The sequence below is a fragment of the Phacochoerus africanus genome, chromosome 15, assembly GCF_016906955.1.
Source record: "Phacochoerus africanus isolate WHEZ1 chromosome 15, ROS_Pafr_v1, whole genome shotgun sequence".
Lineage (NCBI taxonomy): Eukaryota > Metazoa > Chordata > Mammalia > Artiodactyla > Suidae > Phacochoerus > Phacochoerus africanus.
In genome coordinates, this window is record NC_062558.1 from 6,456,676 (window position 1) to 6,478,995 (window position 22,320).

At 57.3% G+C, this 22,320-nt stretch overlaps 2 protein-coding genes and 1 long non-coding RNA gene across 6 annotated transcripts; all 3 read right to left on the bottom strand.

Annotated features, from left to right (window-relative positions):
* Window positions 1-332: 332 nt before the first annotated feature.
* Window positions 333-9,158, bottom strand: LOC125117073 (acidic proline-rich protein PRP25-like). 4 transcript variants are annotated; one of them, XM_047762807.1, is made up of 3 exons: window positions 8,342-8,650; window positions 8,022-8,146; window positions 425-1,108 (listed from the first exon to the last, which is right to left on the bottom strand). In XM_047762807.1, the coding sequence occupies exons 1-3, from the start codon at window positions 8,504-8,506 to the stop codon at window positions 757-759; spliced, it is 642 nt and encodes a 213-aa protein (XP_047618763.1). In that variant the 5' UTR covers window positions 8,507-8,650; the 3' UTR covers window positions 425-756. The 4 variants fall into 4 exon arrangements, 3 of the variants coding, with proteins under 3 accessions (XP_047618763.1, XP_047618762.1, XP_047618764.1); XM_047762808.1 differs by lacking the exons at window positions 425-1,108; window positions 8,342-8,650 and adding exons at window positions 7,308-7,824; window positions 8,666-9,158; XR_007132462.1 differs by lacking the exon at window positions 425-1,108 and adding an exon at window positions 333-350 and having other exon boundaries at window positions 8,022-8,657.
* Window positions 9,159-10,197: 1,039 nt separating this feature from the next.
* On the bottom strand, window positions 10,198-14,669 carry LOC125117072 (uncharacterized). The gene is made up of 6 exons (XM_047762805.1): window positions 14,452-14,669; window positions 13,808-13,932; window positions 12,462-12,661; window positions 11,639-12,063; window positions 11,191-11,301; window positions 10,198-10,512 (listed from the first exon to the last, which is right to left on the bottom strand). The coding sequence occupies exons 1-5, from the start codon at window positions 14,571-14,573 to the stop codon at window positions 11,280-11,282; spliced, it is 894 nt and encodes a 297-aa protein (XP_047618761.1). The 5' UTR covers window positions 14,574-14,669; the 3' UTR covers window positions 10,198-10,512; window positions 11,191-11,279.
* A 4,089-nt stretch (window positions 14,670-18,758) lies between these two features.
* On the bottom strand, window positions 18,759-22,286 carry LOC125117075 (uncharacterized). The gene is made up of 3 exons (XR_007132463.1): window positions 22,012-22,286; window positions 19,479-19,589; window positions 18,759-18,815 (listed from the first exon to the last, which is right to left on the bottom strand). It is a non-coding gene; the product is annotated as an uncharacterized LOC125117075 (long non-coding RNA).
* Window positions 22,287-22,320: the final 34 nt, after the last annotated feature.

The window sequence follows — 22,320 nt, forward strand, 5'->3', positions numbered from 1 at the left end:
GGAGGCTTGGATCCTGCGTGGCTGCGGCTGGGGCATGGGCTGGGGCTGTGGCCAGTAGCTGTAGCTCCGTCTCGACCCCTAGCCTGGGAACCGCCATATGCCCCGGGTGCGGCCCTCCAAAGCAAAACAGATCAAGAAAGAATGAAAGAAAGTAGAAAAGAAAAACAACAACAACAACAGTGAGAGAAATAGAAAAAAGGTAAGGAGTGCCTGTTGCGGCTCAGCAGAAATCAACCCACCCGGTATCCATGAGGATGCAAGTTGCATCGCCGGCCTCGTTCACCGGCTAAACGATCCAGTGCTGATTAGCCCCCTAGCCTGGGAACTTCTACGTGCCTTGCCCTGTGGCCCTAAAAGGACAGACAGCAAGACGGAAAGTGAACCAAACAAAAAAGCAAGCAAGCAAGCAAGCAAGCAAGCAAGCGAAACTGCCAATACCAAATGGGAGGAGGGAGAGAGATGGCCCAGATCTCGGCCTCCCCAAAAGCTGGGCCTGAAAGCGGGGCCACGCTAGCAGGTCCTGTGTGCCTCCTCCCCTGCGGGGGCTGAGGGATGGTGGCACGGCTGAGGGACAGCGAGGCTTTCCGGACCCTGATACAGGCTCTGTCCTCCAGCCAGGACCCAGGGCTCCCCCTTGCCAGTCCAGCTCATCCACGGCTGACAGGATGGACCCTTCCGGGCCTGTGACACTCACGGCTCCGGGAGGAGGCCAAACAGCCAGGCAAGGCCCCCAGCGGACGAGCCGAGTGTGGAGGGTCAGGCAGGGGCAAGGAAGGCCTGGAGAAGGGCTCGATGAGATCCCGCAGGAGCCAGGGTCCCATGGAGGCTGAGGGGGCAGGGGCAACGTGGCAGGGCCGCCCGCGGGGAGCAGCCCTGGAAGAGGCCTGCTGAGGCGGGTGGCGAGGGGGCCGGCAGGCCTGGAAGGGCAGGAGGAGACCTTTGGGGGCATGTGCTGCTGGGGGTGGGCTGGGCTCCTCTGGCCTGCCCCACGTCTGGGTTTGGGCCCCCGAAGAGGGCTGCCGTCATCCCGAGGACCCGGTGAGCTGGAGCGGGGCCCGAGCGGGAACCCAAGGCTGGACCTGGCTTCTGCCCCCAGAGTGGCTCGCCCCTGGCGTTGAAACAAAAGCAGAGTGGGTCCGAGTCACTCCGAAGGGAAGGACGACGTGGATGGGATTTGACTGGATGCTTGTGTGTTGAGGGCCGCACCCGGGGCACAGGGAGGGTCCCAGGCAAGGGGTGGAATCGGAGCTGCAGCTGCTGGCCTGCCCCGCAGCCACAGCCACACCAGATCCGAGGTGCCTCTGCGACCTACACCACAGCTCACGGCAGGGCCGGATCCTTACCCGTGGAGCGAAGCGGCATCCTCTTGGATCCCAGGCGGGGTTGTTTCCACTGAGCCACACAGGAACTCCCAGTGGATGACTACGTGGTTGGAGTCCTGCTGCACCCGCAACATCGTTTGATCCCCTCCACCAACCAGCGAGGTCTATAGTACAGGTCGTTTTGGTCCCTTTTGATAATGAGAACTTTGTGCAACAGAGAGACGTCCCCGGAAGCTGGAAGCTGCGAGCAACGACCGGAGGCAGACACCCAGCGCTTCCCATCCCGCCTGGGCCCTTCGCAGGACAGACAGTTGCCTCTCAGGGGCAGCCGAGACAGTCGTGCCCTCCACACTCGGCCCGGGTTTTTTTTAAATTTATGGTTATTCTTTTCATTACTCAGATGAATTCATCACATCTGTTGTCGTATAATGATCCTAACAATCCAATTTCACAGGATGTCCACCTTATAACCCAACCACATCCCCCCACCCCCCAAACCTTCTCCTCTGGAAACCGTAATGTTTTCAGCATCTGTGAGTCAGCATCTGTTCTGCAAAGAAGACCAGTCTGCCCTTTGTTCAGATTCCACGTGTCCCTGAAAGCATTTGATGTTGGGGTCTCACTGTATGGCTGACCTCCCTTAGCATGCGAATTTCTGGGTCCATCCATGTTGCTAAAATTGCTGGCATGTCATTCATTTTAGTGGCCGAGTAATATTCTGGTGTGTATATGTACCACGTCTCCTTGATGCACTCCTCTGTCGATGGACACTTCGGTGGTTTCCATGTCTTGTCGGCAGTTGCAAAGAGTGCTGCGATGAACATCGGAGTTCGTGTGTCTCTGCGAGTCATGGTTTTCTCTGGGTAGAGGCCCAGGAGTGGGATTGCTGGCTCAAATGGTACTTCTAGGTTTCGTTTTCTGAGGCATCTCCATCCTGTTTTCCACAGTGGTTGCACCCATTTACAATCCCACCAACCGTGTCCTAGGGTTCCTTTTTCTCCCCACCCTCTCCAACACTTATTGCTTGTGGACTTTCTGAGGATGGCCATTCTGGCTGGTGTACGGTGGTACGTCATGGTGGTTTTGACGTGCATGTCTCTCAGAATGAGTGATGCTGAACATCTTTTCATGTGTTTTCTGGCCATCTGTATGTCTTCTTTGAGAACTGTCTGTTGAGATCTTCTTTCCATGTTTGGAAGGGGTTGTTTGTTGTTTTGGTGTGGAGCTGCAGAAGGTGATTATAACCGTGAGAGAGGAATCCCTTGTCAGTTGATTCACTTGCAAAGGTTTTCTCCCATTCTGTGGGAAGTCTTTTCGTTCTGTTTAGGGTTTCCTTTGCTCTGAAGAAACTTTTAAGTTTGACTAGGTCCCATTGGTATGTTGTGGTTCTTCGTGTCATTAGTCTAAGAGGTGCATCTGAGAAGCTGTTGCTGTCGTTTATGTCGGGGAGTGTTTGGCCTATGTTTTCCTCTAGGCGTTGCAGGGTCTCTGGTCGGCTCGCTAGGTCTTTAATCCATTTGGAGCTTGTTTTTGCGTCTGGTGCTAGGAAGTGTTCTCATTTCATTCTTTTCCATGTGGCTGTCCCGTCTTCCCGGCACCCCTTCTTGAACAGGCTGTCTTTTGCCCGTTGCATGGTCTGGCCTCCTTTGTCATAGATGAGGTGGCTGTAGGTGTGGGGTGGCTTTCCTTCTGGGCTTTCCATCCTGTTCCACTGATGCCGAGTTCTGTCTTTGCGCAAGTAGCATGCGGTTTTGAGGATTGTTGCTCTGTGGTATAGTCTGGAGTCCAGGAGCCCGAATCCTCCAGCTCCCTTTCTCCTTTTCAGGATGTCTTTGGCTCTTCTGGGGCTTTTGTGCTTCCAAACAAACTTCAAAATGTTTTGTTCCAATTCTGTGGAAAATGTCCTTGGTAATTGGATAGGGATTGCATTGCCTTAGGAAGTATAATCAGGTTGATAATATTAAGTCTTCCAGTCCACGAGCATGGTATAGCTTTCCATCTCTTTGTATCATCTTTGATTTCTTTCATCAGTGTCTTAAAGTTTTCAGAGTACAGGTCTTTTGTCTCTTGAGGTAAGTTTCCTCCTAGGGATTCTATCCTTTTGGATGCAATGGTAAACGTGAATGCTTCCCTGATTTCTCTTTCTGCTCTTTCCTTGTTCGTGTATAGAAATGGCATCGATTTCTGTGCATTAATTTTGTATCCTGTGACTTTGCCAAATTCACAGATGAGCTCTAACCGTGTTCTGGGAGAGTCTTTAGGAGTCTCTAGGTATCGTACCATGTCGTCTGCAAATAGGGATAGTTTTACTTCTTCCTTTCCAATTTGGATTCCTCTTATTTCTTTTCCTTCTCTGATCGCCATGGCTAGGACTTCCCAAGCTATGTTGAAGAGTAGTGGTGAGTGCGGACATCCTTGTCTTGTTCCTGATCTCAGCGGGAATTCTTTCAGCTTTTCGCCATTGAGCATCATGTTCGCTGTGGGTTTGTCACACACGGCCTTTGTGATGTTGAGGTAGGTTCCTGCTATGCCCACTTTCTGAAGGGTTTTTATCAGACACTTGGGTGTTGGATCTTGTCAGACAAAGGCTGTTCCCGCATCTCTTGAGAGGATCGTGGGGGTTTTCCTCTTCGGTTTGTTAATGTGGTGCATCACACCGATGGATGTGCGGATGTGGAAGAACACGTGCGTCCTGGGGCTGAATCCCACTTGATCGTGATGTACAATCCTTGGAACGTACTGATGGATGCGGTTTGCTAGCATTTTGTTGAGGAGTTTTGCATCGATGTTCCCCTCAGTGAAACGGGCCTGTAGTTTTCTTTTTTGTGGTGTCTGTGTCGGGCTTTGGTATCAGGGTGATGGTGGCCTTATAGAAGGAGCTTGAGAGTATCCCTTCCTCTGCAGTTTTTGGAAATGGTTTGAGAAGGATAGGTGTTAGCTCTTCTCTACATGTTTGATAGAATTTGGCTGTGAAGCCATCTGGTCCTGGACTTTTGTTTGTTGGACATTTTGTAATAGCAGTTTCCATTTCAGTTCTTGTGACTTGTCCATTCATCCTTTTCACTTTTCTTTTCCCTGGGACTGGGACACTTTTGGAGTTCCTGTCATAGCTCATCGGTTAACGAAGCTGACTGGTATCCAGAAGGATGTGGGTTTCATCCCTGGCCTCCCTCCGTGGGTTAAGGATCTGGTGTTGCCATGAACTGTGGTGTACGGCCCAGGCGGGGCTCAGATGTCACCCCCTGGGCAGGATAACCCTGCAGCTGCTCCTGCAGGAGGCCCAGGCCCTCATGAGGACTCACCCCCCGGGCAGGATGAAATTGCTGCTCCTCCTCCGGGAGGCCCAGGCCCTCATGTGGACTCACCCCCGGGGCAGGACGAACACACTGCTCCTCTCGCAGGAGGCTCAGCCCCTCATGAGGAGTCACCCCCCCGGGCAGGGTGAACCTGGTGCTCCTCCTGCAGGAGGCCCAGGGCCTCAGGAGGACTCACGAGCCCTGCAAGGAGACTCTGCCACCGCTCTGGCAGCTTCCCCAGACCCTGAGGAGAGGTTCCCTCTGCTGGTTGGAAACCTTTCCCAGGCCTCTGCAGGAGAACAAGGGCCCGAGGAGAATGCAGCAGCCCTGCAGGCAGAGCCTGCCCTGACGGTTCCAGCACCCCCTATACTGGGTCCTGGCCTGGCTCTGGCAGGAACCCCAGGCCACTTTAGAAAAGCACCTTCCCCAAGGTCCCCTCAGCCGCTCCAAGGGCCCTCCCCATCAGCTCCCCCCAAACCCCATCCCCCTGCTCCCCCTCCCGAAATGTCCTCTCCTTCCCCTCTCCTCATTTGTCTTTGGATGTCTGCTCAATTTCTGTTCCTCTTCCATATCGTTTATACTATATTTGACTTTACGTTTGAAGCCTACAAGTTGACCCTTGAAAGTAAACATCAAACCAGAAAGTAGTTATTGTTAGGAAAGAAAAGAAAGCAACACTAAATAAAGTAAATCACAAGGAATTCAATCACTGAGCAGAAAGAAACGATGTTTTGGTGTGTCTTTTGTCTTTTGAGGGCCGAACCCTGAACACGTGAACATGGCCAGGCCAGGGGGTCCATCAGAGCCAGAGCTGCCGGGCTCCACCACAGCCACGGCAACAGGGGAACTGAGCCACGTCTGCGACCTGCACCACCACAGCTCACGGCAGGGCCGGATCCTTACCCGTGGAGCGAAGCGGCATCCTCTTGGATCCCAGTCGGGGCTGTTACCACTGTGTGTGTGTGTACTTTCATATATACACAGTGGATGATTCCTTGGTCGGAGTCCTATGACACCCACAACATCGTTTGATCCCCTCCACAAACCAGTGAGGCCAATAGCACCGGTTGTTTTGGTCCCTTCGGGTAATGAGAATTTTGCGGACTAGAGAGACGTCCCCGGCAGCTTGACGCTGCGAGCAACGAGCGGAGGCAGACGAAGCCAGACTCCCAGGACGTCACGTCCCCCCTGGGCCCTTCGCAGGACAGACAGTTGCTTCTCAGGGGCAGCCGAGAGAGTCGGGACCTTCACCCTCGGCCCGGGATTCAAGGAATGGTCGCCAAAGCTTTGGCAGGCTTTTCCCCCTTGCAGGGTGAGGGAGGCCAGTCGAGGCCAGCCCCTGGTGTCCACGGAGCCCTCAGGCTGCTGGGCTCCCATGGGGGCCCAGGAGCGTCTGCTCACCGCGCACTGGGGAGCGTCCGAGCCGGGGCAGCCCAGGTGGGAGGCCCTACACGATGGGAAGGTCCTGGGAGTTTGGAGTGGAGGTCTGTCCTAAGCCAAAACCTCGGTCGAGACCTGAGCCGCCCGAGGTTTCCAAGGCTTCCTCAAAGCCAATAGTTTTTCTATAGTCTCCTGAGTTTTGGTGGGTTTTTTTTTTGCACTGGAGGGCCCACACCCACCGCGTGTGGAAGTTCCCAGGAAGGGGTGGAACTGGAGCTACAGCTGCCAGCCACAGCCATAGCCCCAGCCCCAGCCCCAGCCCCAGCCCCAGACATGTGGGATCCGAGGCACGACTGTGACCGACACCACAGCTCACGGCAATGCCCAAACCCGACCCCCACTGAAGTGAGGCCAGGGCTCAGGCGTGCATCCTCACCCATCCTAGTCCCATTTGATTCTGCCCCACCAACAGGGCCATGACACCAGTCTATATTTAAAGTATCATACATGTACATACCTACATATATGTATATATGTGTGTACACGGATATATGTATATATATGTGTGTGTGCGTGTACATTCATACATACATACATACATATATGTGTGTGTGTGTATATATATATATATATATATATATATATATATATATATATATATATATATATAGAGATAGAGAGAGAGAGAGTTCTCAGCTGCATCTGGGGCATAGGGAAGTTCCCGCCCAGGGATGGAATCTGAGCTGAACCTGTGACCTACGCCACCATTGCTGAAATGCCAGATCCTGTCCCCACCGCACAGGGCTAGAGATCCAATGGGTGCCTCCACAGACACGACTGGATCATGACCCCACTGAGCCCCAGTGGGAACTCCAGCCAATGTTTTTGGAAAGAAGCTCTTCCTATTAGGAAGGAGAATGTGTGCATATGTCGAGGTGGAAAGTTCATTGCTGTGAGGGGTTCCCGTTGGGGCTCAGTGGTAAGGACCCTGCCTAGTAGCCATGAGGACACAGGTGTGATGGCTGGCCTCACTCCGTGGGTGAAGGAGCCGGCATTGCCGTGAGCTGTGGTGTAGGTCGCAGACGAGGCTCGGATCCTGCATTGCGATGGCGGGGGAGGGGGTGGGAGGCCAGCAGCTGCAGCTCCGATGCCATCCAGGCCTGGGTACTTCCCCTATGCCACAGGGGTGGCCTTCACATGCAAACAGAATTAAAGAAAGCCGATGCTTAGGAAATCCGTCATGGAGAACAACGGAACTTTGTGTGTGTGTGTGCGTGGGTCTTGTGTTGTTTGTCTTTTCAGGGCTTCCCCCTCGGCATGTGCAGAGTCCTGTGCTAGAGGTCCTATTGCTGGCTGACATAGTTTTGCAAGTCCTACCTAGCCAGGGCCCTCAGAGAAGAACAAGACACAAAAGGAATCCGCATCGGAAAGGAAGAAGTCAAGCGACCCCTCAATGCACATGACATGATCCTATCCCCGCAGACCCCTCAAGACGCTCCCAGAAAACGGGTAGAGCGCCTCAGTGAATGGGGCCAAGTCGCAGGAGGCACCCTGAAGGCACAGAAACCGAGTGCCTTTCTCTACCCTGGGAACGAGAGCTCGGAGAGAGACATCGGGGAAACGATCCCATTTGCCGTCACCTCCCAAAGAAGAGACGGCTGAGGAAGAGACCTCCCTGGAGAGATGCAGAACCCCCCAGATGCTGATGCAAGCAATCCCAGAGGACGCAAACAGATGGCAAGACACACCTTGCTCTTGCGTTGCAAGAGCCTATAGTAGCCCAAGGACCATGCTCCCCGAGGCAGTCCACAGAGTCACCGCCATCCCTGTCAAATGCCCAAGACCGTTGTTCACAGCACGAGACCATGGGGTTGGTGGGGGGAGGGGAGCTGGAGCAGCCCAGAGGGACCCTGGGGGAGCTGTGGGGAAGGAGGAAGGCCAGTTGGGGGGACCCCAGGAAGTGACCTCACTTCCCTGGCGACAGAGGCCAACGGAACTTGGAACCTGGGAGCCCGGCACCTACTGGTCCAGTCCAGGAGAGGACGGAGGAGGGATGGACTGGCTCTGCTGCATCCCGCTCTCCCGGGGCCGAGGCCGAGGCCGCAGGCGTCGTCGCGGCAGAGATGGCCTCTGCCAAGCCTGCAGAACCTGGATGAGAACACGAGGCGGACGCCTATGGGCCGTTGCCCGCAGGGACCCAGAGGTAACACCGGGAGAGGGAGCTCCAGCCAAGGGCAGGGACCTCTCGGATCCCACACGGTAGCCCCATGTCCCCTCCCTGGATGACTTTGAGCAGAGGCGGGTGGTGAGGGGTGGGTCCGCCTCAAGCAAGAGCCGGCTGACCTGCTGGGCAGGGCTTGTCCACATCCCAGGACACAGCTGGCTGGGGAGAAGCGGGGGGCCGAGGAGGGGGGTGGTTGGAGTCAGGGCCGAGCCCTGTGTGCAAACGGTACCCCCAGCCCTCCAGGGGACTCTCGTTCCTCCCGGGTCACGGGGGGCCGCTGGCATGTGGCGGGGGTGCGGTGTCGGAGCAGGCAAGGCCTCCCCTGACCTGGGAGCAGAAGGTCAAGGGGGCAGCAGAAGCAGCGAGAAGCTAACAGCCCCACAGAGCTCTGACGCCTCGGGGCCGGGCCCTCTGACGCTCACTGTCATTGCAGAGTCCCCCACCTGAGACCCGCCAGGAGCTGGGTGAGGAAGGCAGAAGGCCTCCCGAGGAACCTCCACGCAGGCCGCTCCCCGGGGTCCTCTGCCGGGCTGGTGGTGAGCACGGCACCGCCAGCTGTGGCCATGAAGACACCGTCCACACGAGCCTGACAACCCTGGAAGGCCTGGCCCCCCCTGAGGCCCAGCCTGAAGGTGAGAAGAGGGGGCCGGGGCTCGGGGCGTGTGGGGGGAGCTAAGGTGTGGGCCGCACAGCGGGGAGTCCCCAGAGGATGGTGTTGGGCCAGGAGCCAAGACAAAGGCACACGACCGGCCTGGAGGACAGCAGAGCCAGGAGGCGCTGGCCGGGACTGGTCGGGAAGGCTCTGGGAAGACTGCTCTCCTTGGAAGAGCACATGGCAAGGCGGGCAGGCACCAAAGCTCTTCCTCTCTCACACCTCCAGCAGGAGACCCGGAGCCAGAGGCCAAGACGCCAGCCGAGCAGGAAGACCCTGGAGCAGCCCCCAGAGGAGGTCCAAGACCACAGGAGGACTCAGCACCCGGGCAGGGAGGACCTCTGGCTCTTTCAGAGGGACACTCACGTCCTCGTGGGGACTCGTCCCCAGGGGAGGATGAACCCTCTGCTCCTCTCCCAAGAGGCCCAGCTCCTCTTGAGGAGTCCCCACTCGGGCAGGGTGGAACCAAGGTGCCTCCTGCAGGAGGACCAGGCCCCCATCAAGACTCAGCCCACGGGCAGGCTCAACCTGCTGCTCCTCCGGATGGAGGACCAGAGCCTCAGGAGACCTCACCTCCTGGGCAGGGAGGTGATGAAAATCCTGCTCCTCCTACAGGAGGACGAGGCTCTCAGGTGGACTCACCAGCCGGGCAGGATGAAAACGCGGCTCCGGCCGCATCCCCAGACACTGATGTGCCTTTCCCTGTGGTGGATGGCAACGTTGCCCCGGCCTCCGCCGGGGACAAAGGACCTGAGGAGCATTCAGCAGCCCTTCTGGGAGTGCCTGCCCTGACTGCTCCCGCACCCCCTACCCTGGGTCCTGGCCTGGCTCTTTCAAGAACCCTGGGCCCACTTCCAAAACCACCTTCCCCAAGGTCCCCTCCGCCCCTGCCAGTGCCCTCCCCATCAGCTCCCCCCAAACCCCATCCCCCTGCTCCCCCTCCTGACACGGACTCTCCTTCCCCTCTCCCGATTGCTCTTTGGATGTGTGTCCAATTTCTCTTCCTCTTCCATATCATCTATAGCATAGTTTAATTTATGTTGTGAGCCTAGAAAGTTTAGAAAGTTGAAACAAAATTAAAATAAAAAGATAAGGTAGTTATTGATAGGGAAATAAGAAAAAGCAAAAATTAATAAATAAAGTGAATTATTATCCATCGATCACTGAGAAGAGAGAAACGATTTTTTTTTTTTTGTCTTTTGTCTTCTGTCTTTTGAGGGCCACCCCCGCAGCACATGGACGTTCCCAGGCTGGGCAGGGGGGCGGGGGTGGGGTGGGGGTGGGGGTCCATCGGAGCCCGAGCTGCCGGCCTCCAGCACAGCCACAGCGACAGGGGATCCAAGCCGTGTCTGGGGCCCACACCACAGCTCTCGGCCCCGCCGGAGCCTTTCCCCTCAAGTGAGGCCAGGGATTGAACCCGCTTCCTCAGGGATGTGCGTCAGGCACGTGAACCGCTGAGCCACGACGGGAACTCCGAGAGCCAGGAAACCGTTGGAGGACCGTCCAAAGTCAGCTGAATTGACGGCGGGGGCGGGGGGTTGTGCACTCGTGCACAGCAGCTGCCCTTTCACCAAGCGCAGGGTCGCATTCATTCTTGGATGTGGTTGCACAGTGTCAAGAACCTCCTGATTTGCAGAGCTGAGGGATGACAAGATTGCCACTGTTTAAAAATGCCCGCCAGAGCAAACGGGCACATTCCTCGGCCTGAGGGGCCCCATCGACGTCCCGGCTCTCAGCCTCGGGGCTGAGGGACTTGCTCTCTCCACCTGTTTCTTCCGCAGCCCTCTCGTACCTGCCCTCATGCGGACAGGAGGAGAGGTCGCTTCATCCACCTCCCCAGGGAGCAAAACCGGCAGCACAAGTTCAAGCCATCCGTGCCCTCGAACACACACACACACGCTTGGGCACTGGCTTTGACTAGAGCATTTAAAGTCAAGTTTTAAAATTTAAAACAAATCAGATTTCCCTGTTGGGGTGCATCAGAAATGAAGCCACTGGGTATCCACGAGGATGCAAGTTCCATCCCTAGCCTGCTCAGTGGGTTAAGGATCTGGCGTTGCCGTGAGCTGTGGTGGAGGTCGCAGAGGAGGTTTGGATCCTGTGTGGCTCTGGCTCTGGCTCTGGCTCTGGCTCTGGCCGGCAGCTGTAGCTCCGACTTGATCCCTAGCCTGGGAACCGCCATATGCCCCGGATGCGGCCTTCCAAAGCAAAACAGAAAAAGAAAGACCGAACGAAAGTAAGAAAAGAAACAAAACAGTGAGGGAAATAGAAGAAAGATAAGGAGTGCCTGTGGCGGCTCGGCAGCAGTGAACCCACCGGGTATCCATGAGGATGCAGGTTCCAACCCTGGCCTTGCTCACTGGCTAAACGATCCAGTGTTGATCTGTCTCCTAGCCTGGGAACTTCTATGTGCCTTGCCCTGTGGCCCTAAAAAGAAAGCCAGCAAGACAGAAAGTCACACCAAACGAAGAAGCAAGCAAGCAAGCAAGCAAGCGAGGCAGCCAAAACCAAATGGGAGGAGGGAGAGAGAAGGCCCAGACCGCTCCCTCTCCAAACCCTGGGCCAGCAAGCGGGGCCACGCTAGCAGGTCCTGTGTGCCTCCTCCCCTGCGGGGGCTGAGGGATGGTGGCACGGCTGAGGGACAGCGAGGCGTTCCGGACCCTGATACAGGCTCTGTCCTCCAGCCAGGACCCAGGGCTCCCCCTTGGCCGTCCAGCTCATCCACGGCTGACAGGATGGACCCTTCCGGGCCTGTGACACTCACGGCTCCGGGAGGAGGCCAAACAGCCGGGCAAGGCCCCCAGCGGACGAGCGGGTGCTGAGCCGAGTGTGGAGGGTCAGGCAGGGGCAAGGAAGGCCTGGAGAAGGGCTCGACGAGATCCCGCAGGAGCCAGGGTCCCATGGAGGCCGAGGGGGCGGGGGCAGCTTGGCAGGACCCCCCGGGGGGAGCAGCCCTGGAAGAGGCCTGCTGAGGCGGGTGGCGAGGGGGCCGGCAGGCCTGGAAGGGCAGGAGGAGACCTTTGGGGGTGCGTGCTGCTGGGGGTGGGCCGGGCTCCTCTGGCCTGCCCCACATCTGGGTTTGGGCCCCCGAAGAGGGCTGCCGTCATCCCGAGGACCCGGTGAGCTGGAGCGGGGCCCGAGCGGGAACCCAAGGCTGGACCTGGCTTCTGCCCCCAGAGTGGCTCGCCCCTGGCGTTGAAACAAAAGCAGAGTGGGTCCGAGTCACTCCGAAGGGAAGGACGACGTGGATGGGATTTGACTGGATGCTTGTGTGTTGAGGGCCGCACCCGGGGCACAGGGAGGGTCCCAGGCAAGGGGTGGAATCGGAGCTGCAGCTGCTGGCCTGCCCCACAGCCTCAGCCACAGCCACAGCCACAGCCACGCGGGACCCGAGCCACGTCTGCGACCCACGCCACAGCTCGCGGCAATGCCCGATCCCCGACCCCCCCTGAAGTGAGGCCAGGGATCGATCGGGGCATCCTCACGCAGCCTCGTCCCATTTGATGCTGCTGCACCACCACGGGCACGCCACCAATCTTTGCCTAGTTTATTCTACGTATATATACTGTCTTCTTTCTCAGCGGTACCTGTGGCACATGGAAGTTCCCGACCAGGGATGGAATCTGAGCCGCGCCTACGACCCACAGCACCGTTGCCGAAATGCCCGATCCTTTCCCCACCGCACAGGGCTGGAGATCCAACGGGTGCCTCCACAGACACGACTGGAGCACGAACCCACTGAGCCCCAGTGGGAACTCCAGCCAATCTCTTTGGAAAGTGGGTCTTCCTATTAGGAAGGAGAATATGTGCATACGTCGAGGTGGAAAGTTCACTGCTATGAGGAGTTCCCGATGGGGCTCAGTGGCAAGGACCCTGCCTGGTAGCCATGAGGCCACAGGTGTGATGGCTGGCCTCGCTCCGTGGGTGAAGGATCCGGCATTGCCGTGAGCTGTGGTGTAGGTCGCAGACGAGGCTCGGATCCTGCGTTGCTGTGGCTGCGATGGAGGCCGGCAGCGGCAGCTCCGACGCCACCCCCGGCCTGGGAGCTTCCCCTATGCCACAGGTGTGGCGCTAAAAGGCAAACAGAAATAAAGAAAGCTAATGCTTATGAAATCCATCATGGAGAACAACGGAACTTTCCGTGTGTCTCTGTGTGTGTGTGTGTGTGTGTGTCTGTGTGTCTGTGTGTCTTTTGTCGTTTGACGTTTCAGGGCCGCACCCTCGGCATGTGCAGAGTCCTGTGCTAGGGGTCCTATTGCTGGTTGACACAGTTTTGCAAGTCCTACCTAGCCAGGGCCCTCAGAGAAGAACAAGACACAAAAGGAATCCGCATCGGAAAGGAAGAAGTCAAGCGACCCCTCAATGCACATGACATGATCCTATCCCCGCAGACCCCTCAAGACGCTCCCAGAAAACGGGTAGAGCGCCTCAGTGAATGGGGCCAAGTCGCAGGAGGCACCCTGAAGGCACAGAAACCGAGTGCCTTTCTCTACCCTGGGAACGAGAGCTCGGAGAGAGACATCGGGGAAACGATCCCATTTGCCGTCACCTCCCAAAGAAGAGACGGCTGAGGAAGAGACCTCCCTGGAGAGATGCAGAACCCCCCAGATGCTGATGCAAAGCAATCCCAGAGGACGCAAACAGATGGCAAGACACACCTTGCTCTTGCGTTGCAAGAGCCTATAGTAGCCCAAGGACCATGCTCCCCGAGGCAGTCCACAGAGTCACCGCCATCCCTGTCAAATGCCCAAGACCGTTGTTCACAGCACGAGACCATGGGGTTGGTGGGGGGAGGGGAGCTGGAGCAGCCCAGAGGGACCCTGGGGGAGCTGTGGGGAAGGAGGAAGGCCAGTTGGGGGGACCCCAGGAAGTGACCTCACTTCCCTGGCGACAGAGGCCAACGGAACTTGGAACCTGGGAGCCCGGCACCTACTGGTCCAGTCCAGGAGAGGACGGAGGAGGGATGGACTGGCTCTGCTGCATCCCGCTCTCCCGGGGCCGAGGCCGAGGCCGCAGGCGTCGTCGCGGCAGAGATGGCCTCTGCCAAGCCTGCAGAACCTGGATGAGAACACGAGGCGGACGCCTATGGGCCGTTGCCCGCAGGGACCCAGAGGTAACACCGGGAGAGGGAGCTCCAGCCAAGGGCAGGGACCTCTCGGATCCCACACGGTAGCCCCATGTCCCCTCCCTGGATGACTTTGAGCAGAGGCGGGTGGTGAGGGGTGGGTCCGCCTCAAGCAAGAGCCGGCTGACCTGCTGGGCAGGGCTTGTCCACATCCCAGGACACAGCTGGCTGGGGAGAAGCGGGGGGCCGAGGAGGGGGGTGGTTGGAGTCAGGGCCGAGCCCTGTGTGCAACGGTACCCCCAGCCCTCCAGGGGGCTCTCGTTCCTCCCGGGTCACGGGGGGGCCGCTGGCATGTGGCGGGGGTGCGGTGTCTGAGCAGGCAAGGCCTCCCCTGACCTGGGAGCAGAAGGTCAAGGGGGCAGCAGAAGCAGCGAGAAGCTAACAGCCCCACAGGGCTCTGACGCCTCGGGGCCGGGCCCTCTGACGCTCACTGTCATTGCAGAGTCCCCCACCTGAGACCCGCCAGGAGCTGGGTGAGGAAGGCAGAAGGCCTCCCGAGGAACCTCCACGCAGGCCGCTCCCCGGGGTCCTCTGCCGGGCTGGTGGGGAGCACGGCACCGCCAGCTGTGGCCATGAAGACACCGTCCACATGAGCCTGACAACCCTGGAAGGCCTGGCCCCCCCTGAGGCCCAGCCTGAAGGTGAGAAGAGGGGGCCGGGGCTCGGGGCGTGTGGGGGGAGCTGAGGTGGGGGCCGCACAGCGGGGAGTCCCCAGAGGATGCTGTTGGGCCAGGAGCCAAGACAAAGGCACACGACCGGCCTGGAGGACAGCAGAGCCAGGAGGGCGCTGGCCGGGACTGGTCGGGAAGGCTCTGGGAAGACTGCTCTCCTTGGAAGAGCACATGGCAAGGCAGGGCAGGCACCAAACCTCTTCCTCTCTCACACCTCCAGCAGGAGACCCGGAGCCAGAGGCCAAGACGCCAGCCGAGCGGAAAGACCCTGGAGCAGCCCCCAGAGGAGGTCCAAGACCACAGCAGGACTCAGCACCCGGGCAGGGAGGACCTGTAGCTCTTTCAGAGGGACACTCACGTCCTCATGGGGACTCGCCCCCAGGGGAGGATGAACCCTCTGCTCCTCTCCCAAGAGGCCCAGCTCCTCTTGAGGAGTCCCCACTCGGGCAGGGTGGAACCAAGGTGCCTCCTGCAGGAGGACCAGGCCCCCATCAAGACTCAGCCCACGGGCAGGCTCAACCTGCTGCTCCTCCGGATGAGGACCAGAGCCTCAGGAGACCTCACCTCCCCGGCCCGGATGAAAATCCCTGCTCTTCTACATGAGGACGAGGCTCTCAGGAGGACTCACCAGCCGGGCCGGATGAACCTCCTGCTCCTCTCCGGAGGACGAGGCCCTCAGAGGACTCGCGAGCTGGAGGATGAAAAAGCCTGCTTCTCCTCTGGAGGACGAGGCTCTCAGGAGGACTCAGTCAGCTGTGCAGGATGAAAATCCTGCTCCTCCTCCCGAGGACGAGGCTCTCAGGAGGACTCAGCACCCCGGTCAGGGAGGACCTGTAGCTCTTTCAGAGGGACACTCACGTCCTCATGGGGACTCGCGCCCCCCGGGGAGGAATGAACCCTCTGCTCCTCTCCTCAAGAGGCCCAGCTCCTCTTGAGGAGTCCCCACCCGGGCAGGGGTGGAACCAAGGTGCCTCCTGCAGCAGGACCCAGGCCCCCATGAAGACCAAACGCATGGGGCAGGATCAACCTGCTGCTCCTCCTGAAGGTGACCAGAGCCTCATGAGGTCTCACCTCCAGGGCAGGATGAAAATCCTGCTCTTCCTACAGGAGGACGAGGCCCTCAGGAGGACTCACGAGCCAGGCAGGATGAACATCCTGCTTCTCCTCCTAGAGCACGAGGCTCTCAGGAGGACTCACCAGCCGGGCAGGATGAAAATCCTGCTCCTCCCTGGATTACGAGGCTCTCATGATGTCTCACCAGCCAGGCAGGATGAACATTCTGCTCCTCCTCCTGGAGGACGAGGCTCTCAGGAGGACTTACTAGCTGAGCCGGATGAAAAACCTGCTCCTCCTCCTGGAGGACCAGGCTCTCAGGAGGACTCACGAGCCGGGAAGGATGAAAATCCTCTTCCTTCTCCTGGAGGACAAGGCTCTCATGATGTCTCACCAGCCGGGCAGGTTGAACATCCTGCTCCTCCTACAGGAGGACGAGGCTCTCAGGAGGACTCCCCAGCTGGGCAGGATGAATATCCGGCTCCTCCTACAGGAGGACGAGGCTCTCATGCAGACACACCGGCCCTGCAGGATGAATATCCTTCTCCTCTTCCTGGAGGACGAGGCTCTCAGGAGGACTCATCAGCCGGGCCGGATGAAAAACCTGCTCCTCCTCCTGGAGGACAAGGCTCTCATGTGGACTCATCAGCTGGGCCGGATGTAAATCCTGCTCCTCCTCCTGGAAGACCAGGCTCTCAGGTGGACTCACGAGCCAGGAAGGATGAAAATCCTGTTCCTCCTCCTGGAGGACGAGGTTCTCATGATGTCGCGCCAGCCGGGCAGGTTGAACATCTTGCTCCTCCTACAGGAGGACGAGGCACTAATGAGGACTCCCCAGCGGGGCAGGATGAAGATCCTGGTCCTCCTCCTGGAGGACGAGGCTCTCCTGAGGCCTCAGCAGCCAGGCAGGATGAACATCCTGCTCCTCCTCCTGGAAGACCAGGCTCTCAGGAGGACTCACGAGCCGGGAAGGATGAAAATCCTGTTCCTCCTCCTGGAGGACGAGGCTCTCAGGAGGACTCATCAGCCGGGCCGGATGAAAATCCTGCTCCTCCTCCTGGAGGACGAGGCTCTCAGGTGGACTCACCAGCCAGGCAGGATGAACATCCTGCTCCTCCTCCTGGAAGACCAGGCTCTCATGAGGACTCACGAGCCGGGAAGGATGAAAATCTTGTTCCTCCTCGTGGAGGACGAGGCTCTCATGTTGTCGCACCAGCCGGGCAGGTTGAACATCTTGCTCCTCCTACAGGAGGACGAGGCACTAATGAGGACTCCCCAGCGGGCAGGATGAAGATCCTGTTCCTCCTCCAGGAGGACGAGGCTCTCAGGATGTCTCACCAGCCAGGCAGAATGAACATCCTGCTCCTCCTACAGGAGGACGAGGCTCTCAGGAGAACTCTCCAGCCGGGCAGGAGGAAAATCCGGCTCCTCCAACAGGAGGAGGATGCTCTCATGCAGACACACCAGCCCAGCAGGATGAATATCCTGCTCCTCCTCCAGGAGGACGAGGCTCTCATGAGGACTCCCCAGCCGGGCAGGATGAAAATCCTGGTGCTCCTCCTGGAGGACGAGGCTGTCAGGAGTACTCACCAGCCGGGCAGGAGGAAAAACCTGCTCCTCCTCCTGGAGGACGAGGCTCTCTGGAGGACTCACCAGCTGGGCAGGATGAACATCCTGGTGCTCCTCCTGGAGGACAAGGCTCTCCTGAGGACTCAGCAGCCGTGCAGGATGAAAATCCTGCTCCTCCTCCCGGAGGACGAGGCTCTCAGATGGACTCATCAGCTGGGAAGGATGAAAATCTGGATAATCCTCCTGGAGGACGAGGCTCTCTGGAGGACTCACTAGCTGGGCAGGATGAACATCCTGGTCCTCCTCCTGGAGGACAAGGCTCTCCTGAGGACTCAGCAGCCGTGCAGGATGAAAATCCTGCTCCTCCTCCCGGAGGACGAAGGCTCTCAGGAGGACTCCAGCCGTGGCGGGCAGGATTGAAAAGCCTGCTCCTCCTCCGGCAGGACCAGGCTCTCACGGAGGACTCACTAGCTGGGGCAGGATGAAAATCCTGCTGGTCCTCCAGAAGTCTCCCGTCCACTCGAACACTCACCAGCCCTGGCAGGGGGCACTTGGCGCTGCTCTGGCCGAATTCCCGGACACTGATGTGCCTTTCCCTGTGCTAGATGGCAACGTTGCCCCGGCCTCTGCTGGGGTCAAAGGGCCCGAGGCGCATTCAGCAGCCCTTCTGGGAGTGCCTGCCCTGACTGCTCCCACACCCCCTCTACCAGGTCCTGGCCTGGCTCTTTCAAGAACCCTCGGCCCATTTCCAAAACCACCTTCCCCAAGGTCCCCTCCGCCCCTGCCAGTGCCCTCCCCATCAGCTTCCCCCCAAACCCCATCCCCTTGCTCCCCCTCCTGACATGCACTCTCCTTCCCCTCTCCTGATTGCTCTTTGGAGATGTGTCCAATTTCTCTTTCCTGATTCATGTCATTTATGGTATAGTTCACTTTGTGTTTTGAGCCTAGAGTTTTTAGAACGTTGAAACAAAATAAAAATAAAAAAAGGAAGTAGTTATTGATAGGGAAGTAATAAAAAGCACAAATTAATAAATAAAGCTAATTATTCTCAATCAATCATTGAGAAGACAGAAGTGATTTTGTGTGTGTGTGTCTTTTGTCCTTTGTCTTCTGTCCTTTGAGGGCTTCCCCCATGGCATATGGAGGTTCCCAGGCTAGGGGGTGGATCGGGGCCAGAGCTGCCGGCCTCCAGCACAGCCAGAGCAACAGGGGATCCAAGCCGTGTCTGGGACCCACACCACAGCTCTCGGCCCCGCCGGATCCTTTCCCCTCGGAGTGAGGCCAGGGATCGAACCCACTTCCTCAGGGATACACGTCAGGTGCGAGAACTGCTGAGCCACGACGGGAACTCCGAGAGCCAGGAAACCGTTGGAGGACCGTCCAGAGTCAGCTGAATTGACGGCGGGGGCGGGGGCTTGTGCACTTGTGCACTTGTGCACAGCAGCTGCCCTTGCACCAAGCGCAGGGTCGCATTCATTCTTGGATGTGGTTGCACCCTATCCAGAACATCCTGATTCACAGAGCTGAGGAATGACAAGGTTGCCATGGTTTAAACATGCCCGCCAAAGCAAACGGGCTCATTCCTCGGGTTGAGGGGCCCCATCCAGGTCCCATCTGGTCGCGTCGGGGCTGAGGGGCTTGCTCTCTCACCCTGTTTCTTCTGCAGCCGTCTTGTACCTGCCCTCAAGTGGACAGGAGGAGAGGAAGCCTCAACCACTTCCCCAATGAGCCAAACTGGGAGCAGGAGTTCAAGCCACCCATTCACTCGAACACACATACAAGTGTGGGCATGGATCTGCTTAGAGCGTTTCACATCAAACTTGAAAGGTGAGAAAAGGAGGTCCCATCGTGGCACAGCAGAAAAAATCCCACTAGGACGCATGAGTTTGCATGCTTGATCCCTGGCCTCCCTCAGTGGGTTAAGGATCTGGCATTGCCGTGAGCTGTGGTGGAGGTTGAAGAGGAGGCTTGGATCCTGCGTGGCTGGGGCTGGGGCATGGGCTGTGGCAGGCAGCTGCAGCTCCACCTGGACCCCTTCTCTGGGAACCAACATATGCCCCGGGTGAGGCCCTCCAAAGCAAAACAGAAAAAGAAAGAATGAAAGAATGAAAGAAAAGAAACAAAACAGTGAGAGAAATAGAAAAAAATAAGGAGAACCTGTTGGGGCTTGGCAGAAATCAACCCACCTGATATCCATGAGGATGCAAGTTGCATCCCTGCCCTCGCTCACTGGGTAAATGATCCAGTGCTGATCTGTCTCATAGCCTGGGAACTTCTATGTGCCTTGCCCTGTGGCCCTAAAAAGACAGACAGCAAGACAGAAAGTCACACCAAACAAAAAAGCAAGCAAGCAAGCATGCAAGCGAGACTGCCAATACCAAATGGGAGGAGGGAGAGAGATGGCCCAGACCGATCCCTCCTCAAACCCTGTGCCCGAGAGCGGGGCCACGCTAGCAGGTCCTGTGTGCCTCCTCCCCTGCGGGGGCTGAGGGATGGTGGCCCGGCTGAGGGACAGCGAGGCTTTCCGGACCCTGATACAGGCTCTGTCCTCCAGCCAGGACCCAGGGCTCCCCCTTGGCCGTCCAGCTCATCCGCGGCTGACAGGATGGACCCTTCCGGGCCTGTGACACTCACGGCTCCGGGAGGAGGCCAAGCAGCCAGGCAAGGCCCCCAGGGGATAATAAGATTTTCTTGTTGCGGCTCATCAGAAATGAAGCCACTGGGTATCCATGATGATGCAAGTTCCATCCCTAGCCTGCTCAGTGGTTTAAGGATGTGGTGATATGTGGCGTAGGTTGCAAAGGCAGCTGGGATCCTGGGTTGCTGTGGCTGTGGCATTAGCTGGCATCTATAGCGTAGATTTAACCCCTGCCTGGCAACTTCCATGTTCCGCAGGTGTGGTTATGAAAGAAAAAAAGGTTGAGATGTGCCGAAGACAGTATGAAGGAAACAGTGTAAAATAGTCACTGATGATGTTTTATGTTGACTATGTGTTGAAATGTAATCTATTAGATAAATTGGGTTAACCAAAGTATATTATAAAAATTAATTTCAGGAGTTCCTGTTGTGTCCTGAAAGGTTTATTCATAAATAAACCTATGAATTCTTTATACACTTCCCCTATATCCTTCATTTCTCTGACACATGTTGAGGGGATAAAAGTGGATTTATCCACCCACACTGCTTCCTTTACCTACGCAGAATGAGGTCCAGAGGAGAACATTGTTAGATTAGACTCCAGATTGTTTCTAGACACACAAAACAGCCTTGTCTTTGGCCTAAAAGGCTACTCACCAGGGCCCCATTGCAGATGAACTGTTTGAAAACATCTATTTTTCCCAAGCAGCTGCCAGAGAATTGAGATCCAAATACTAGCTCAGCCAGGGCTCAGCCGAACCCTGGCCTCCTGGGGACTCCGTGTGGACTGCAGGCTCTAAGGCACGAGGCCAGCTCGGGCAGGCGTTGCTTCCTGAGCCTCAGTCCCACTGGTGAATGGGGTCCAAAATGCAGGGCCGGTGCAGTGACGCCTGGTGATCCCACAGCTCCAGGTCCTCAGTTCTGCAACAAGGGCTACCCCCTGCCCTCGAGGGACCCCTAATGCCTAACCTGCTCACGATATGGTGTCAGAGGTCAGCAACAACACATTTTGACATCAGCAGTGTCCTCAGGAAAAATATCTTTCCATTCCTGGGGTGGGCGGGGGGCGGGGTGTAGAGGTGGGAGATGGGGAATGGGCTTTGAACCGGCAGAGCCAGCTGCCTTCTTAGGCGCCCTCCCTCAGGCCCCAGCTTTGGACACTCCAGGGAACCTTGCTCCAGTTGAGGGTTCTGCCTGTGTAATTCTTGGGTGTAATTTTCCCATGGGCTCCCCCCAGCACAGGTCACCCATTTCTTTCCTTGGTGTGGCTAGAAGGGCACAACAGGGCCAGTGTGACTTCCTGTGCAGAACCTCTGGACCAGCACTGTATCCACTTAAAGTAACAAGCAACAAGTGAAATTAATTTTTTTTTTTGTCTTTTTGCTATTTCTTTGGGCCGCTTCCGTGGCATATGGAGGTTCCCAGGCTAGGGGTCTAATCGGAGCTGTAGCCGCTGGCCTACTCCAGAACCACAGCAACACGGGATCCGAGCCACATCTTCGACCTACACTACAGCTCACGGCAACACCAGATCATTAACCCACTGAGCAAGGGCAGGGACCGAACCCGCAACCTCATGGTTCCTAGTCGGATTTGTTAACCACTGCGCCACGACAGGAACTCCTGAAATTAATTTTTATAATATACTTTGGTTAACCCAATTTATCTAATAGATTACATTTCAACACATAGTCAACATAAAACATCATCAGTGACTATTTTACACTGTTTCCTTCATACTGTCTTCGGCACATCTCAATTAAGAGTAGCAGGTATCAGCACAAGCGGCCAGGACCTCCTGTGCTGGGATGAGGAAGTCACAACTGGCCAAGTTGCACCAAGGAAAGACACAGAAGGTGGGTCTCCCAAGGCCGGCGTGGGGGGTACACCTGGGAAAATTGTGTCCAATCACACAGGCAGAATCCTCAACCAGAGTTGAGTTTCCTACAATGTCCAAAGCGTGGGCCTTGGGGCAGCCAGCTCTGCAGTTCAAAGCCCGCCCCCCATCTCTCTCCACTCCCCCCTCAAGAATGGAAAGACATTTCCCGGACCACAGGGCTGTCAGAATGTATTCCTGCTCACCCCTGACATCACGTAAGGCCTTAGGGGTCCCGCGAAGGAAGTCTAGAGACTTCCCGAATCCGTAAATCTTCTCATCCCTCATGGGAAAAACCTGCCTGGCTCCATTCGCTCTTCTCTAAGGGTCGTTCGTTCGCGGACTCCCGGCTCCCCAAAGGGTTCCCTGTGAATTTGACCGTGCCCCTCCGTGGCCCGCGACTCCTGCCCCGGAGCCCCAGCTCGCTGCTCCGCCCGGCCACGTCGGCGCCGGCCCTCAGTCCGACCCGGGGCCGGGCCTGGCGGGGGCTGCGGGGCGGGGCGGCATGGGCCCCG